Raw genomic sequence first — 17,838 nt, forward strand, 5'->3', positions numbered from 1 at the left:
CGGCCGTTCAAACGCGCCCGCAGCCGTTGTGCGGGGACGTCGAATTCACGCGCCAACGGGGCGATTTTTGTGTTTTTTTCGCACTCTGGCGGTCTGGCAAGCCGCTTTAATACGCTGCTCAATAGCTGAATACGAACATTTCATGGTGGAGGTTGATATATTGAAGGGGAATAGTACTAAATAGATTGTTGGGCTTTGAAAACTCGTTGAGCTTTGGGGGACCAACACCCGAAGCGGTGTGGGTACGCCACGGGACTATTTGAGCTAAAGACCTTGACGCAGCCTGCCCCACTGTATGCGATTTTTTCCTGTTTCTGGCTTGAAGTGGATGGTTCTGCTCGCCTTGTTCTGGCGGCTTTCGGGGTCCGCCGTTCTGTGGCTGAGAAAGGCTCGGGGATTGTCAGACGGTGATTTACGGTGTAATAGTTCCCTCGATTTAAGCGAAGTAACGAACTACCAAGTTGCTCTACTTGGTCAAACCCGACGTTTCCAGGCAAATCCGAGCTGGATGGCGAATCTGTAATGCTACCCGGACAAGCATCCACAGTCTTGCGCTGGGACCACCGGTATACACGGGCCGGTACCCGCCAAGTCTTCTGTTACTAGTGCGTCATCCAAGCACATGATGGGGGTACCAATACTAAGTTCGGGCGATCTCAGCTAGGGGGGAAGGTGGGTCTAAATACCATACCCCTTCCCGGAATACAAGTAACACTTCCTGAAAGAGAGTCCTTCCTATTCTAGAAAGTCTCCAAGGAGTTGCTCCACAGTCCGCCTTCCGGTCTATAACTAACTAGTTTGGAACCTATACAAAACTGGTTTCAACCACAATTCACCGCTGGAAGCTCCCTGGATTAAGCAGAGTACCCGGGAAGCGGCACTATAATTACGCTACCTGAAAAGCAACCATCCTGCGATTGACGCTAAGGTTTTCTTATCTGAAGAGATTCATGTCCACTCTCTTGAAGCCCAAAATACCCTGTAATTAACGCCTCCGACCAACAATATGGACCTGAGATTGCCGAAGAACGGATTCAGAGAAGGATTCGATCTAAAGTACCCCGATGGCCGCGTGGCGCAACAACATGACGTGAGTCTCGCGTATGATGAAATGAAGAAATCGTTCACTTACAGGCCATGGTTTAGTTGATCTCTTATAACCAAAGCACGAATTTTGATTTTCTATACTCGCGCTATGCAGAGATCTATTATGATCAGAATTGCAATCCTGAGGTGGACATTTCGCCCTCAATTGCCGGTGGCGGCGGAGCCATCTTCACGTCGGATGTGGTAGGCCGATTCATGGAAATGGCGCCAAATGCTCGGACAGACCCGCTGTTCAATCCCAGTGAGTAACTGGCCCGGTATGATTATCTTGACTGCGACTCATTGTCAACCTTGGTAGCAGGCCTGTCCCAGACTACTCCGTCCCTAGCGAGCATGCAGCCGAACACTGGATGGATACACACCGACCAGACTAGGCCAGGTGGGTTAATACCTTGCGTGTGGCCTCCCAAGCGACGAGATCTAAAGCGAACGCGGATTTCCCATCCTCGGCCAAAGCCTACAACACGACCTCCGTCCCCACCGCAGAGAACGCGTCTTCGGGTCGGTAATAGTGTACTTTTGCGACGATATTATGAAAAGGCTTTTGAAAATCTACAGCAACTAAATTGCCGGGTCATTGCTAAGTCATACGTCAAACTGGTCGAGCCGCGAAAGCAGGTACAATACCCTTACAACGGGCGCAAAACAATCTCCGGCATACCACAACGCATCAATCCCGAACTCACCAAGCCCAGATGGTGGCCTGCTGGTGTGATACACAGAGAACCGGATCATCTACCGAAGCGCGGTAAGTCATTGATGCGAAGCGTTTGGTTCCAATAATAATCAAAGGGGGATAAAGACCGACTTGAACTCCTTATCCATATACTGTGTGAGCTCAAAGACACCCACGGAGTCACAGCAGACAAGCTCCGGAGAGCTGGTCAAAACGTGCGCTGCCAGATCATGCCGGCAGACCGTCTACAAATCCTAGATGAGATTTATTACGTGCGACAGATGGAAGAGCGATTTATGGACGGAAAGATTGGTAGGTGATACTGCGTGATTGCAGGAGGACATGACGCTGATTGGAAACAGAACCTAATACCCTGCTCGTGGTGACGCAAACTCACCCCCCTGGGGCTATCTACCAAGAGCACGGGCCGTCCGTTCGGGAACATGCTGGCCCCAATTTAGCGTCAGATACCGAGTGTGAAGGGCGTTTCCCAGGTGGAGATCGTAGCCCGTCGTCCAATTACAGTGGCCCGCCGACGATACAATGTCACCAAACATTACCGCCGTCGTCCGCTTTAGACCATTCGATGATGACAGGTTCGAAGGCGGATTCTTTCAGCATACCTCCGCCCGCAATATCTCAGGAGACCCTAAGCACCTCGAAAGACATGCACAAAGACCCGAACTATAGATCGGACTATTGCTCTCAGCCATTTGCTCCAGAGCATCCCTGGTATTGGCCAGCTGTGGCTCCTTTATCGCAACATCCAACAAATTCAGGATACGGCTTCTGATTCTTGGGGTAGCAATTTGGTCTATGTCATATGGAACACTGGAATGGTAACGAGCAATGAAACAACATGGAAAACGATAGAGACGTTGTCCAACTTTAAAGGATTTACCATTCGCGTACGCTCTTTATCTCGGTCGGGATCAACGATATCGATGAGCATATTGACGGATGACGCCTGTTGAGGTAATAGGAGATCACCATCAAGCGCAGTTTCTCCTCTCATACGTATTCTGTCTTATTTTGTCCCGCTTGTAGCACTTCTGGCGTCTCCTGGTGCTAATATGTCAAGCTGGGCCAGCCCCAATAGAGGATCAGAGTATTGTCTCCACGTTGTGCCAGTATCTCATGATTTATCGACCATTGCCCACAGAATGGCACGTGCTCCCCGGCGACGCGCAAAAGTAAAAGCAACGCTATGGATACTATGCTCTTGCTAGAATCGGTCTATGAGGAACGCTCGTTGTAACAAAACAAGCAGGAGCCAGTGGTTGGAACGGGACCTATCGGGCCGCTCTTCGACCAGACATAAACCGTTCTTCCACTGCGGCTGCTGCAAGATTACGGTGGCTCAGAGGCATGGTGAACGCTATTGATGGCACTTCTTCACGAGAACAAGGGTCAAAAGAGCACAACAAGCACCGAGAGAAATCTACTATGGGTGAGGACCAATAGGAATGGACGCGACGGCTGCGCCCCCAAGCCCCGTCGACAATGTGCCCTGGCAGACCGAATTGGAAGGTAGAAAAGCGGGGCTTTGCCGCGTGCGCATACACTGTCTATGAAGGAGGTTCATAGTTGTAGTTTTCCGATGTAGATCAACTACATTTTCATACGCAGGTCGAAAAGATATCCAAAGAAAACATCCTTCTGCGTTCTAGGGGAAGATCAGCCAACCAGAAACGAACACGAGTCACCATAGACTGCGAGAATGGCTAACTGCATATACAGTGGCACCGCAAAAGTCTCCGACCCCCCCCTGAAGACCGCCCATGAATTTGCCTACCCTTATACTAGTATTTAGTATACCAGCCATTTGACTTGATGATAGCCTCCACACGATGGGACATTGTCTCTGATAGGTGCTCTAGAATAGAGAGATCAAGCTCTTGCCATGCCCGCTGCGCTGTAGCCATCATAAGCTCTAAAGTAGCGTCGTTATTGCGCATATGCAATAGCTCTGGCTGAAGCTGATATATCTTTTGCTTAAGCAGCATCCAGAGGTTCTCAATAGGGTTAAGGTCAGGCGAGATAGGTGGCCAGTCCAAAACCTCATATCCTAGCTCAGTAAGATAGTCACGAACGAGATGTGTAGGGATCCGAAAGGAATATGATTATTCATGAATATTCATGAATGTTTGAGAATATGAATAATATGAATTGAATAATATGAATATGAATAAGCCCTTTATTCATATTCGCATTATTCATGAATATATGATTAATTCATATTCTATTCATATAATAAGATACCATACATTACCATTCGTTTCATTACATCCGAATACACCATTCAGGCTCAGACACTTTGTTCCACAGCGAATTACAGTGACGCAGCAAAAGTTTCGACACCCCCCCCTACACCTACATCCTACACCGCCCCCTCACCGCCTACCTAGAAACACGCTAGTAGTAGCTCAATAATCTCGCGTTTTTGCGCGTTAAACCCTCTACACCTCCTGAATCTCCTTTTTTTGGTATCTACGATGGCACCGCGGTCTGAATTTACACCTGCGTTACGTGAGCGTATATGTGAGCTCTCACAGGCTGCTAGATGGGGCTATAAACGCATTCATAAGCGCTATCCTTGGGTAGACTTCGCCAAAGCCCACGATTGGGCCCAGAGTCCGGGCCCACGGCCCAACCCGCGTGGGCTTTGGGCTCAACCCTCCGGGCCCGAGCCCAACCCATAGCCCACTGCGGGCCCCTAATGGGCCCCCTCGAAAGCCCAACTTTTCATAAAATCAAGGTCTTGGCGGTCATAAAGCTGCTGATTCACCTAAATAAAATACTGTACCTTACGCCTGTTTTAGTCACTACTATAACTTCTTCAATATTTAATGTATTAACACCCTGAAATTAAGAGAAATTTACTGGTATTCTAATATAATAGATTCAGTAATAGTTTAATTACTAGATATAAGAGTAAAAGAATCATAGCCTTACGCTGTTAGTAGGATATTTAAGGAAAGGTGGGGGGTGGTTGCAGGAATATATATTTAACACAACGTGGTTTAAATATATCTTTATGGATGATCTCAAGAAATCTTTATTACTTTACTTTCTAACGTACGCTTAATAAGTTCTGGAAGCTTTGGCACTAGTATTCTGACGACTGTTAGAAAATAGAGTGCAATTCGATATAGTGTCGAATCGTATAAGGTATACTATAGTTTCTGCTTCGATCCTTTGCGGTTCGGGTTCTGCGCGGTTCGATATTAAGATTAATTAGGCTCTAGATAGGCTTTTGCGGGCTTTTATGGGCTTCTGTGGGCTTTTATGGGCTTCTGCGGGCTTTCTGTGGGCTTTTATGGGCTTTTGTGGGTTTTTTGTGGGCTTTTGTGGGCTTTCTATAGGCTTTTGCTGGCTTTTTAGGCTTAACCCTCTAAAATAAGCAAGCATTAACTAATTATATAGTATTAACTAGGCTTAGCGGGCCTAGTTTCTAATATATTAATATCCTTGATTAATTATTGTTTTGTAGGTCTATAGACGACTGGCGTCCTAAAGATTTTAAGTATGTTCTACTTACACTGTCCTTACTTTCCCCTTACCGTTTTTTTGCCTTATAGCTATATCTTAGAGTCAGAATTCTGAGGTTTTCTCTTTATCTATCTATAAGAGTGATATTAATAATATTACTTACCTTATTCCTAAGAACGCGTAGTTATTTACACCTAATCCTTTAAGTAGTTAGTAGATATTTGATTCCTTTGATACTAAGTTTCTTCGACTACCTCCTCTTCCTCCTACGATACCTCCCTCTCTCACCCTTATTAGTCCTAGTCGAAAGAAAGGCTTTACTCTCTATAACATAGAAATATATTCTAAGTGGGTGAACTAGTAGCTCGAGACTAGCTATAGGAAGTCAAGCAAGATATAATAGGACTTAGTCCACCTCTTAGATATCTAGAAGCAATTTCATTAAGTAGCTAATACCTAAAATAGTGCACTAAAGGTTATATATAAACGCTATAGTTAGATTCTTAAGTATCCCTATTCTTTTAAGCTAGGGGGAATAGCTCGGCATAGAACCTCTATAATGCTAAGGTATATTAAAAGCGCTAGCTATCTAAGATCTTCTAATAATAGCGTATAGAAATCTAGCCTAATAAAGTTTATATAATTAAAGGTAAGTGATTATCTCCTGATTTTGATTTTATCTTACTCTCCCCTAGGGTTTAATAATAGCGAATAAGAAAAGCTTTATCTAAGAGGCTTAGGAAGAAAAGCTTCTTATCTTTCTTACTATTGCTCGTCTTCTATTTTAGCTTATTAAATATCCTAAGTTCTTTAGCCTTATTTAACTCGCCTAATCCGCTCTATTAATGCTAGATATTCCCTCCGTAAAGACTATTCGTCGTTAGCTATAAAGCTTTATTTAGCTAAGATAGCAGGATATCCTCCGAAAGCTTCCTGATAATATAAAGCTTTTAATTGCACTTAACTACTAGACCTCCCTATTCTCTTAGGTATTTATAGCTATAAGTGGCTACTTTATTACTAAGGATTGGCAGTGTTGTGAGGTCCTTCTTAGGTTTGAACTAATTTATGGAAAGCACTTTAGTGCTAACCTAAGCGTAGTTCTCTTAGGTATTCTATAGAAGCATTAAATCTAGAACTAAGTACTTATAGTGACTACTAATAATACTTTAAATAATAATACTTTAATAGCTAAATTATAGAAGTCACTCCTAGAGGATACTACGCTAATTAGGGTTCTATGTCTTGCTTATGTTATTTAATTAAGTTTAAATGATTTACTTAGATATATAAAAGCGATTCCGATTAATAATACCACTAATACTTAGTGGATAGAGCAGCGATCTTAGTTTGCCTAGGCAAATATAAAGAAAGGAGATATTGCTACTACTCTAAGTAAGGTAAGATGCTTTCACCTAACTTTCCCTTCACTATAATATAGTACTAATATTTTAAATAGGTTCGCAACCTTGCTATATTTATTAATGTAAGCCCTTAGCGCTAGAAGACCTTCTTCACACTCTAGCTAGATGCTATAAAGCTTATTCTAATCTAGGATATAAAAACCCACTAGAACTCTATATACCTAATGCTTCGACGTGTAAGAAGACTTTAGTTAATCTTTATACCCTTCTGTAATGAATGGGATCGAAGTGATCTTTAACTAAATAATAAAGAGTGGCGCTAGGTTAACTATCTTCTTTGGATTACGTAACCTTTCTACGAGTTTACTATTAAGCTCTTAAAGACTAAGGATGTGACTTCCTATTATATCTTTAGGATATATAACCTCCTCTTTAAGCATCTTAAGTAGTCGATCTCTTAGCTAGCAAGAAAAAAGGCGCGATAGAAGAAAACTATACTTTAAGCGCTATATACTAGTTAGGTAAAGCTAGACTACTATTACTCTATAATAGATACTATCTATAGTGATCTTTATACAGTATATACTATTCTAGCGCTAGAAAATAAGTTTAAATTCTTCTAAACTAAGGACTAGGACGATGAGTGGCGTATAAGATATAGAAAAAGCTTCAAGGACTTCCTAGCACCCTACTAAGAATATATTACTGGGTAATAGTCCTTACCTATCTCTTAGGGTTCTCTTAGAAAAGGCTTACGCCTCGGACTCTTGCTTAATAAGCGTAAGCCTTAGTTAACTAAACTAAAGGATAAAGTTATAGGATATCTTGATATTAGTATATTACTTACCTTATTTTATCTATAGGAGTACTAATATATTCTAGAGCCTATAGACTCCTTACCTCTTAACTTTTGGAAAGCTCACTAGCAAAAATACCTAGCAATTGCTACCCTTATAAGAGATATGCTTTTAGTCCCTACGACTAGTGCTAGGGTTGAACGGCTATTTAATACTGCCCGAGATATCTGTTACTATCGCCGAGGTAGATTATATATAGTAACTATCTAAGAGCTAATGATATTTCTCTATATATTAAAGTTTAATATAGATAAGGAGTAGGCATTATTTCTAGCTAACTCATTCTCTTAAGATGATATTAAAGTAGCAAAAGAGGAAAAGGAAGAGATGCCAGATCAATTTGAACTTAATCCAATCAGTGATAGTGAGGAGCGCGCCTAGGAAGAGAGAGAGGGAGACACTAGTGACTCTTCTAAAGATGTAGTTCTCGCTCTACTAGTCCCTAAGGAGGGAAGCACTTAAATACGTTAGTTAGTTCGATCGCGGAAGCGTCCTCGGCAGGAGGACGATTAATAGTTATATCATTAATAATTGACACTATAGCGAAATCAAGCCTATTTTCTAACGGCCGTCAAAAAAAGCTAGTGTTAGAGCTCTTAGTCCCTAACCCCTTTTCCAAGTAAATTCTAACGGCCGTTAGAATTCTAGTGCTATAGCTTTAAGAATTTATTGAACGTATAAGCAAATGATTTTGCACTAATTAGATTAGTCCCTTTAGAACTAGTAAGCTTCTAAATATATACCTTTAAACTAAGGCTTCTATTAAAGAAAATTAAGAGTAAAGTAAAGGAAATACTCAAAAAAACAGGCGAAAACTGCATAAATTATGCAGTCACGAGTCTCTGCGTTATTTACATTGTTTAGGGCCCATTGGGGGCCCGCAATGGGCCCGCGGGCCCATAGGCAAAGCCCACGGCCCATCGTGGGCTCAAAAACTGGGCCCAAAGCCCAACCCATTTGCGGGTTGGGTTGGGTTGGGGTCGGGTTGGCGTGGGCTTTGGCGAAGTCTATCCTTGGGTTTCTCTTTCTGGTATACGATATACTATTAAAAAGGACCGAGAACGACTTAATGGTGTATCTAAATCGCGCTCTAGACGCCTACGAAAGCTTGATGATACTGATCGGGAGCGTCTGCTAAACGCTATTGAGGAAAATCCTAAGATTACTCGCGTTGATTTACTTGCGAATGTCTCGAACAAGGTTTGCTATTTTCCCCTAGGTTTTTAATATTTACTAACCTAAATTTCTGGGTTAAATATAACTCGATTCGACGCCTATTAAACGCTAAGAATATAAGAAAGTGGCGCTGTAGCTGGCGACCCTATTTAACTAAGCAAAACGCTCTAAAGCGGCTTCGATGGGCGCATCGCTATCGACATTTTATTCCTGAAGATTGGGCTTGTGTCTATTGGTCTGACGAATGTACAGTTAAGCGCGGTATTAGCGTCCGTCGTGAGTGGACATTTACTCGCCCTCGAGATCAACCTAAGGAGAAATAATGCTAAGGTCTTCCTATAAAGGGAAAGCAAGTTAAACAGATGTTCTGGGGTGCTTTTTCTGGCGGCATATGACGTACTGGCCTTATCCCACTATTCGGAAACCCTGAGTAGACTGCGCCAAAGCCCATACATGGGCCCAGAGGTCGGGCCCAAGGCCCAACCCGCATGGGCCGTGGGCCCTGAACTAAAAGCCCAACCCAACCCACGGCCCACGATGGGCCGAAGGTTTCAGCCCATTTAGGCCCATTTAGGCCCATTTTTGCATAAAATCTAGGTCTTAATGTACATTAATACGCTTATAAATAATGCATTTGTATTCTCTAATACACTGTATTCTAGCTTTTTTTATATATACTTTATAGATTTATATTAATATATAGTATATTTATATATAAGATCTATAGATATAGTTTAGTATTATATAAAATATAAATATATTTAGTATCCTAGTGTCGGGATTGGTAGTATATGAAAATAAGAGAGATAAATAAATGCCTAAGGGTCCCTATGCGGCAGGGCAGTCCTTAGGACAAATATTTGTAGAGAGAAATACTACCTCCCGTAGAGGTCGGCTACTACTGCGGCGTAGTAGCTTACCCCAGGAAGATGGATGTAGATAAAGATAAAGGGTCTCTTTAGTCTCCCTTTATGAGAGAAAGGTAGTAAGAGAATAATTGAGATGAAAGCTCTTGTTTTATTTAGTCTGGTTTCTAGGCTATATTTATAGACAGAAATATTCAGTTCATCTGGCTAATTACCTAAGGTAATATTCGCCCGAGGTAATCTTGCCGTAAACGTGCTATTGCCCGAGGTAGGTAAACGTGCTGTTACCCGAGGTAGGTAAACGTACTGTTACCCGCGGCTATAGACAGGATAGGCCTAATAACCTCGGTCCGGTAGGCAAATGGAAAGAGAAAGCATAGTAAAGGCTGAAGTGAGAGCAAAGTGAGAGATAAATGAGAGATAACTGCAAGATCAGATAAAGGCGGTGAGAAATGGCAGAACGGGAATTTCAGCGGGAACTTCCATGTTGAATTGGAAGCTCTAGAAATCTGCAGTTATAAATGCAGACACCTAAAATCCTGACACCTAGGGTAATATATATATATATATATATCCTACGATGGACCTATATTTTCTAAAGAATAATGTATTTTATTTAATATTACTAAATCTAATAAATTCCTTTCTTTTATTAGTATTATAAATATATATATCTATTTAAAATACAATTATCTAACTAGATACAAAAATTACCTTAATAAATAGGCTATTTACATATCTAAAACATAGTATTATAAATCACGTGATATATAGGGTATTAATCTTAAAAATTGTAAATACCTTAGAAATTTAGTTATATAATAGTTCCTATAAAGGAAAATTACATTTCTTAGTTAGAATAGCTTAGTGGTTATCCTTAGAGTTGAATTTTTAGTGGCATAAGTTCGATTCTCTTAGCGATCCTTTTTTTTAGTAGTAAAATTACCACCCTAAAACATCACTTTTTTTGCATAAGCTATGTTTGTAATGTTTGTAGCCCACTTAGGCCCATTGGGCCCCCAATGGGCTCTCTATCCCAGCCCATAGCCCATCAATGGGCCCAAGAACCAGGCCCAAGGCCCAACCCATAGGGGGTTGGGTTGGGCCCGGCCCATGGGCCCAGTGGGCTTTGGCGCAGTCTAACCCTGAGGCACCTCGCGGAGGCGTTGATCGCTTTGTTATTCGAGATTTATATCTCCGAATGCTCCCTACATTAATAAATCATGAGGGTGGTATCTTTCAACACGATAATGCGCCTATATACACTGTATATATCGTCCGCGATGCTTTACGCGAACTAGGGATTGAGGTAATGGAGTGGCCGCCTCACTCGCCTGATTTAAACCCTATTGAGAACCTATGGGCACTGCTAAAGGCTAAAATCTATGAGCTAAGGCCTGATCTTATTGATATGCGTAATAACGACGAATCCTACGCTATTTTAGTGGAAACCGCGCAGATAGCATGGGGAGAACTAGAGCTACGGCATTTAACGCATCTATCTGAGACGATGCCGCACCGGGTGGAAGCTATTATTGAGAGCCAGGGCTGGTATACGCCTTACTAGGTAGATTGGGTAGAAATTTACGGAGTTTTAGGCCGGCAGAATATTACGTAATAATAGGGGTGTGGGGCGGGGGTGTCGAAACTTTTGCTGCGTCACTGTATAATCTTGGTAACGTAATTCACGGCCGAGCGGCCCGCCACCCCAAAACACCATAGTAAATATCATGTTTTACAATCCGATATTTCTAACACCAAAGGATTTCTAGGGGGTTATAAGGTATTCTGGTATCAAATATGTCATACCAAGCATATTTATCATTCCGAGAACTATTTAAAGGCGTTACACTACAGAGATTTGTATACATATCACCCGCGCGGCGTGTATTCTTGGTAATACATGTAAATAATCATCTACGCTATATCTGAATGAAGTTATACTATTCCTTAAGCTAAGAAACACTATCCTACAAAACATCAAGCAGGGTCAACTTCTCATTGTTGATATACAGTGACCTAAAAAACCGCATTTACTATGGTATTTTGGTGTGGCGGGCCGCTGGTGTTGGCGGCTCGGCTGTGAATTACTTAGTTAGTTGGGTGGGCGACTCGCTTACGTGCGTCACTCGCTTTCCGATTACGTTATGACATTAACGTAACCGGTAACGTAATTCCCAGCCGAGTGACGCACCCAACCGAGTGACGCACCCCCAAACACCATAATAAGAGCGATATTTCAGCTCCTTATATCTCAGCAACGAAAAATCGTTTCTCTTTGATACTTGGCAAACTATCATTCTTAGGTATAAAAATCAGAATATATCAACTTGAAGGTAATTCAAAGGTTATTTTCTTGCGTTACTATAAAATACACCGTATTTTTGATGTTCAGGACATAAATATATATATCTAGATCGTTATAGCGTGAATTATATCACGGTCCTAAAAATACGCAAGATATATTATAAAGAACATAGAAATATAAGATGACTTTATAATACTCTATCGTTGCTAAGATATGATGTTGTAATTTATCGCATTTACTATGGTTTGATTGATTGATTGATTTGTTCCTTAGGCTTTTCACGACCTTGGGTCGTATGCAGCCCCCTAGCTAGTGTGCCCTGCGCCGTTGGATATGTACATTAAATCGATTTATCACCTTACGTCTTTGCCTACCTGGCATCTTTCACTAGTACCCTTCGTACGCCAGCCTTTTAGTCTCAACCGCAAACGCGACAACTGCTTTAACGACCTTGATGTCGGGTTTCTACGTTCTTCCGTTCTGCTTATCCGTACCGTCCACACTCTCTGGTTTACCACCTAGTATGTATGATAGGCTACTGTATTTGGAGCCAGCCGCGTTAATGAGGGCGCGACGTTGTTCGTTCCATTGCACGCACTGGAGCAGGAAGTGCTGTACTGTTTCGCGTTCGACACCACACGCGTATATGTCGCTTTCGCTCTGACTAATCCGATGAAGATACCCATTAAGCCTAGTATATCTTGTGCGAAGCTGAGCTAGAACGGATGCCTTCTCCCGGTCGAAGCAATCATAAATTATCTTTGTATGGGGACCTAGGAGGGCTGAATCCAGCTGGTGGGTGTATTGGCTAGCTACTGACTGTTGGAAAACGCATTGTCGGTGTTCTACTATGCTTAAACGCGCCTACCGTAGCGCTGACGCTCGGGGCCGGATCTTCGCCTATGGTGGAGGATCAATTTTATTGGTCTCCGTTGTGGCGTCGCGTGCAAGGCTGTGTGCTCTTTCCGCGCCTTCTCTAGGATCCTCCATTGCTAGTCGTAAGTTAATCTTAGAGCCTATTTCAGATAGCTGAGTAATTGCGTCGGTGACTTGGGTGATAAGGGTCTGGCCACCTTGGAGATGTGGCTTCGCAAGCGATTGCAAAACCGTACGGTTGCTTAGAACAATTATCGTATGTATTTTCCACGGCGACATCTGGATATGGGGAAGCATTCTCTAGATATATAGGCTTGCCTCCAGTACTGCCCCAAGCTAGGCGTAGTGGGCATTAAGCACGTCGTCGCTGCCAACAGTCTAGGTCGATGTAGCAATGTCGACTTGATTAACGCGGACGACTAGGCCCGTTCCGACTAATCTATTGCGGACGCTTACACTGGTGAATAGCTAAAGGTGGGTATAGCTGGTCTTATGTAGATCGTCTAGAGCAGATCTAGACGATGTAATCAACTCACAGAGAGACTGTTGCTATGGGTCTAGTGGAAAAGGCCGAATCACCTCTATATCTGATAAGTAGTGTGGGCTATGGACCGCTAATATCTTGAACGGTGACGGGTAGCTGCTATCCTATGCGACTGCCGCCGCTCGACACGGCTAGAATGGGTGGTCCTTCGGCAATGTGTGGCAGTTAATCTAGTGCTTTATGATCCGGGCACGTAATCGTGTGTAGGTCGACTCAATCCTAGCTTTGGCTTTGGTAACCGTGAGAGCCGTAGTTCGGATCACGCCAATTATTGCCTGAGCCGCGATCCGCTGAATAGGTTCGAATAGTCGCCCGATTCCGGGGGGAATAATGGTATCCTTTTGGGCAGGGCACTATATGGACGCTGCGTAGTCGATCTTGGACGTAACCGTAGAGATAAATAACTGGCGAGCAACTAGTGGTGGCAAGCCGCGGAGGCGTCTTAGTGCTAAAACGGCCTTCATTCCTTTGCTCGCCGCTCTTCTAATATGTGACTTGAATCGAAGTTCCTAATCGAGTAGTACGCCGAGGATCTTCACTTTAGGCGCCGGAGTGACTGCCGCGCCGTCCATATATAATGGAATAGTAGGGAGTTGCCGTAGCCGCTGGTTCCTCGTAAAGTGGATGAAAGATGTCTTTTCGGCCTTAAAGGCTGCGCTGGATCGTGCCGCCTATTTAAACGCCCGCGGGATGACCTTTTGTTGAAGCGTTGTCGTGTTCGCTTCTGCAGACGGGCCCACTGTCCATCGTGTGTAATCGTCGACGAATGCGATAGCACCTTTCCTCCTAGTGATGGGAATATCCACTAGGTTCGCGTTGAGGAAAAGAAAGAGGATCGGGGAGAGCGGAGAGCCTTGCGGAAGCCCTACGTGCCGGATGTCCACTTCCTCGGACTAGTGCGTATTTACTATGATCGAAGCGCGCCGCGCGAAGCAGAAGCTATCGACCCACCGAACCAGGACGTTTGGAATCCGTCGCTTACGCAGTCTCCGTAATAGCACCCGCCTATCTACTCTATTATAGGCACCTTTCACGTCGAAGCTCACTAGGCTAAGAACCTTGCCCTCACGCTATATATTATATATCTTTTCCACTAGGACGTTAAGCGCTTGTTTGTATGACCGCCTCCGTCGAGCACCGAAGTGATTCGAAGGCAGCAATTGGTGTTTTTCAACTAGCGTTGAGATCCTGTTGGCGACTACTGCTTCTAGCACTTTTCTAAGTGTCGCTAATAGCGAGATAGGACGGTACGACTTCGGTAGTGATGGGTCCCGTCCTCTCTTTGGCAGTACTATAATCTTGGCCACTCTCTAGGCTTTAGGGAAGTAGCTAAGTTGGAGGGAAGCTTGAAAGATCTCGATGACCTAGTGCTTTATGGTTGGCTAGATTTGTTGCTACACCACTGCCGGGAGTCTATTGGGCCCTAGGGCTTTCCACGGAGCTATTTTCATAAGGGTGGCTTCGACTTCGTGTGGCACGATTGTTCCTATTGGGAGAGGGTCCGGCCGTTGCCTTTCTTCCTGCGGCTTATCTAGGATATTAGGTAGCGGAGGGAAAAAGGCTTATAGGAGCGCATGGGCCTTTTCCTGATCGTCGTTATATATCTGATCCGTTGAGCGTAATGTAGGGATAACCCCTATGGATCGTTCTCTAGGCTCTAGATATCGCGCCGCTTTCTAGATGTTGTTAGTATTGTTTAAGAACTCTTGCTAGTGGCGCCGCTTTGCGTCTTGGATTGCACGATGGTACTCTCTCCTTAGGTTGGATGCGGTGTCCTCTAGCTTAGTCAGGGTCACTCTATATCGCCGAGATTGAGTGCACCGATTCTGGCTCCTTGTATATGTGTCTCGTAGCGTGGTTAACTTAGGCGTCCACTATCTCTTGCTATATAGAGATGGACGTGCGATCGGAACTAATCGCCGAACGGTTTAGCTAACTCTGTTTGTTAAGCGTTCCACCGTAGAGTTTAGCTCTGATTGGCTCGTGATGTCTAGCACCTCTATCTCTAGGTCTTTCAATTCCCTGTTAATATCGGCCTATGGGGCCTCGCGGAATAAGGGACGGGGCGATCCGGAGAGTGTTGGTCGCGCGTTGCTTAGGAAGGTCGTTTCAATTGCGCGGTGGTCTGACCTATATTCAACTGGGTGAATGCGACACCTTGTCGCCTGTCTATATAGACCCCTCGACGCAAGGACAAGATTAATGGTCGACCGCTAACGCCCTTCCTCGAAGGTGATGGTCCCACGTGGTAGTAAGCTTATTAGGTTCCAGTCCGCCATTAGAAGTAGAATTGGCTCTGCTTCTCCTTGGCGAATGTGCGTGGCTACTTGGTCGCCCCCCTAGATCTGGTTGTGGCGGTTAAAGTCCCCCGCAATCAAGATATCGACGTCCTCCGTGTGGTCGTGTCGGACCCGTTGATAGGTATAACGGATTGCCTCGAGCACTTAGATTAAGGACTGTATACTATTTGGGCCTCCCTCTGGGGGAACGTATATGGATACTATGAGTGTTGGCGACGGTGTAAATATGAGCACGGCTGCAATGTTGGGTGATGGGATATCGATTTGTCTGTGTGGAAATGTCGTTTTGTTCACCTAGATCATGCTGCGGTACGGCCTTATTCTCCTGGATGGTTGGTGCCGCTGAGAGGGCCAAAGTGGTGTCCAGTGGGCGTGTATATGGGAGCATATAGTGCCGTTCGTCACGAAAATATATGGTTCTGTAATTAATAGTAAATCACACGATCGTAGTGATTGGTCGTTCAGCAAGCTAAGTTGCGTTTCCGGTCCCCTCCTTAGGTTGGCCTGTACGACACGCAATGTCCTACTGACTACTATGGGGCGGAAGATCTGTTCGTCTGGCTGCTATTTCTTGTTCCCGGCGACGGATCAATTTCCACGCTTCGTCCTATTTTGGGTAGTGGCGATCGTTAGCGGCGTGGTTCCCTTGACAGGCCGCGCACTTAAGGACATCGGATATGCAGTCGTCTATACGGTGGTTGCCCGCGTACTTAGCGCAGGCTTCCGAGTTTGGGCATCGGTCTACTTTGTGGTTGTATTGTTGATATTTGCGGCATCGTAGTGGACGCTGACGTTTATAGAAGCAATCAGTAAAAACTACTTCCCCGTGTATATAGGTAATGCGGCGGCTAAGTAGTGCTTCTGCGTCCGCTTGTTTAGAGAGGTAGACGGCTATAGATCCGTATCGTTTCTTTCCGCTTAGCTAAATGATCTTCCTGATCTCCGCATCGCCGTTCTTATCTTGAAAATTTCTTGCAAAACCCTCACGTTGCATCCCCGACACTCCGAAAACACTTTCTTTCTTGACGTCGTTCAATTTGATAGGAAACCATTGTTCGCCCTGTAGCTAGGCTCTAGGCAGGGCGTTTAACTAATGCGTGTCCCGGCGGAGGTTCGTGACGCTTTCCTCTGAGTTGACAAAAACCTTAAGAGTAGTCCGCGAGGTGGGTTTCACCCCCACGATATCTACGTTTGCAGTCGCGGTTTCGCGCTGGAGTGCTGTATGGATCTTCTCTCGCGTCTATGTGGGGTCGTCTACTAGAGTCTTGGTCGCCTCTCTAGCGGAACATAGGTCAATAATCACAGCAGGAAGGCTAAGCCCGGTCCTCGCCGCGCGGGTATTAGAGGACGCTAATGACGATCGCGAGATAATAGATGCCTAGCTTCTCCCTGGGCTACTGACCTGCGTGCTAGGTGGTGTTGTGAGTGCGTTCACCGCTAGAGACTGGACGAGCTCTTTTAGACTAGCGATTTCCTTTTGCAATTCCTGGACCTCTCTTCGAGATTCTATCAATTCCTTGCGGTACAATGCGTTCTCGGTAGTGACCACCGTCAGTGTCTTCGCGTATGCCTCTGACATGCGATCGACTCGAATCATGAGTTCGTTATTCGCCCGTAGGAGCATCTGGAACTCGGTTTGTGGCTGTTCTGGTCCCTGATTGTCCACCTCGGGAGCCTCCATTCGGTTTTCGCAATTATTGTTTTCGTCTTCAACCGCCATGAACACTGGGGACTGGCGAACCAGCCCAGATCTTGTGGTGGGTGGATCGGGGGTGAGGTCTGGAGCGGAACGGGGGGACGCGTTGTTGGACGCGTGCCCGTCGCGCTCGTTGCGCCTCGTAGGCATTTTGCCCGGCAGAGGAACTCGAGCAAGATAGGTTTGTTAGCGGAAAGGATGTACTTACTTTACTATGATCGCGTTTTTTTTCGCCTTCGCCGCTCTTATTATGGTGTTTGGGGGTGCGTCACTCGGTTGGGTGCGTCACTCGGCTCGCATTTACTATGGTGTTTGGGGGTGCGTCACTCGGTTGGGTGCGTCACTCGGCTGGGAATTACGTTAAGCGAGCTGCGCACCCCAACCATTTTTTCGCGTCTACACCGCGTCCTTCTATTTCTACCAACCACCATGCCTCCAAAACGTGTTCAATCAAACCGAAATCCCGTCGAGCAAGAAGGCCGCATTTTATTAGCTATGCAAGCTATTAAAAACAAAGAAATTAGCTCTATACGCGAGACCGCGCGCCGTTTTAATGTGCCCGAATCTACGCTACGT

General features: G+C 44.7%; 2 protein-coding genes across 2 annotated transcripts; one reads left to right on the plus strand and one right to left on the minus strand.

Moving 5' to 3' along the window:
* Nucleotides 1–1,006: 1,006 nt before the first annotated feature.
* Nucleotides 1,007–2,576, plus strand: N7498_006836 (uncharacterized protein; the record flags this gene model as incomplete). The annotated part of the gene is made up of 7 exons (XM_058453898.1): nt 1,007–1,090; nt 1,147–1,348; nt 1,406–1,486; nt 1,534–1,608; nt 1,830–1,855; nt 1,900–2,095; nt 2,146–2,576. The coding sequence occupies 7 exons, from the start codon at nt 1,007–1,009 to the stop codon at nt 2,574–2,576; spliced, it is 1,095 nt and encodes a 364-aa protein (XP_058306147.1).
* Nucleotides 2,577–16,944: 14,368 nt separating this feature from the next.
* Nucleotides 16,945–17,412, minus strand: N7498_006837 (uncharacterized protein; the record flags this gene model as incomplete). Its single annotated transcript, XM_058453899.1, has 1 exon — nt 16,945–17,412. The coding sequence occupies one exon, from the start codon at nt 17,410–17,412 to the stop codon at nt 16,945–16,947; it is 468 nt and encodes a 155-aa protein (XP_058306148.1).
* Between the last annotated feature and the right edge of the window lie 426 nt (nt 17,413–17,838).

This window comes from Penicillium cinerascens, assembly GCF_028974065.1.
Source record: "Penicillium cinerascens strain IBT 15544 chromosome Unknown contig_9_segment0_segment0, whole genome shotgun sequence".
Taxonomy (NCBI): Eukaryota; Fungi; Ascomycota; class Eurotiomycetes; order Eurotiales; family Aspergillaceae; genus Penicillium; species Penicillium cinerascens.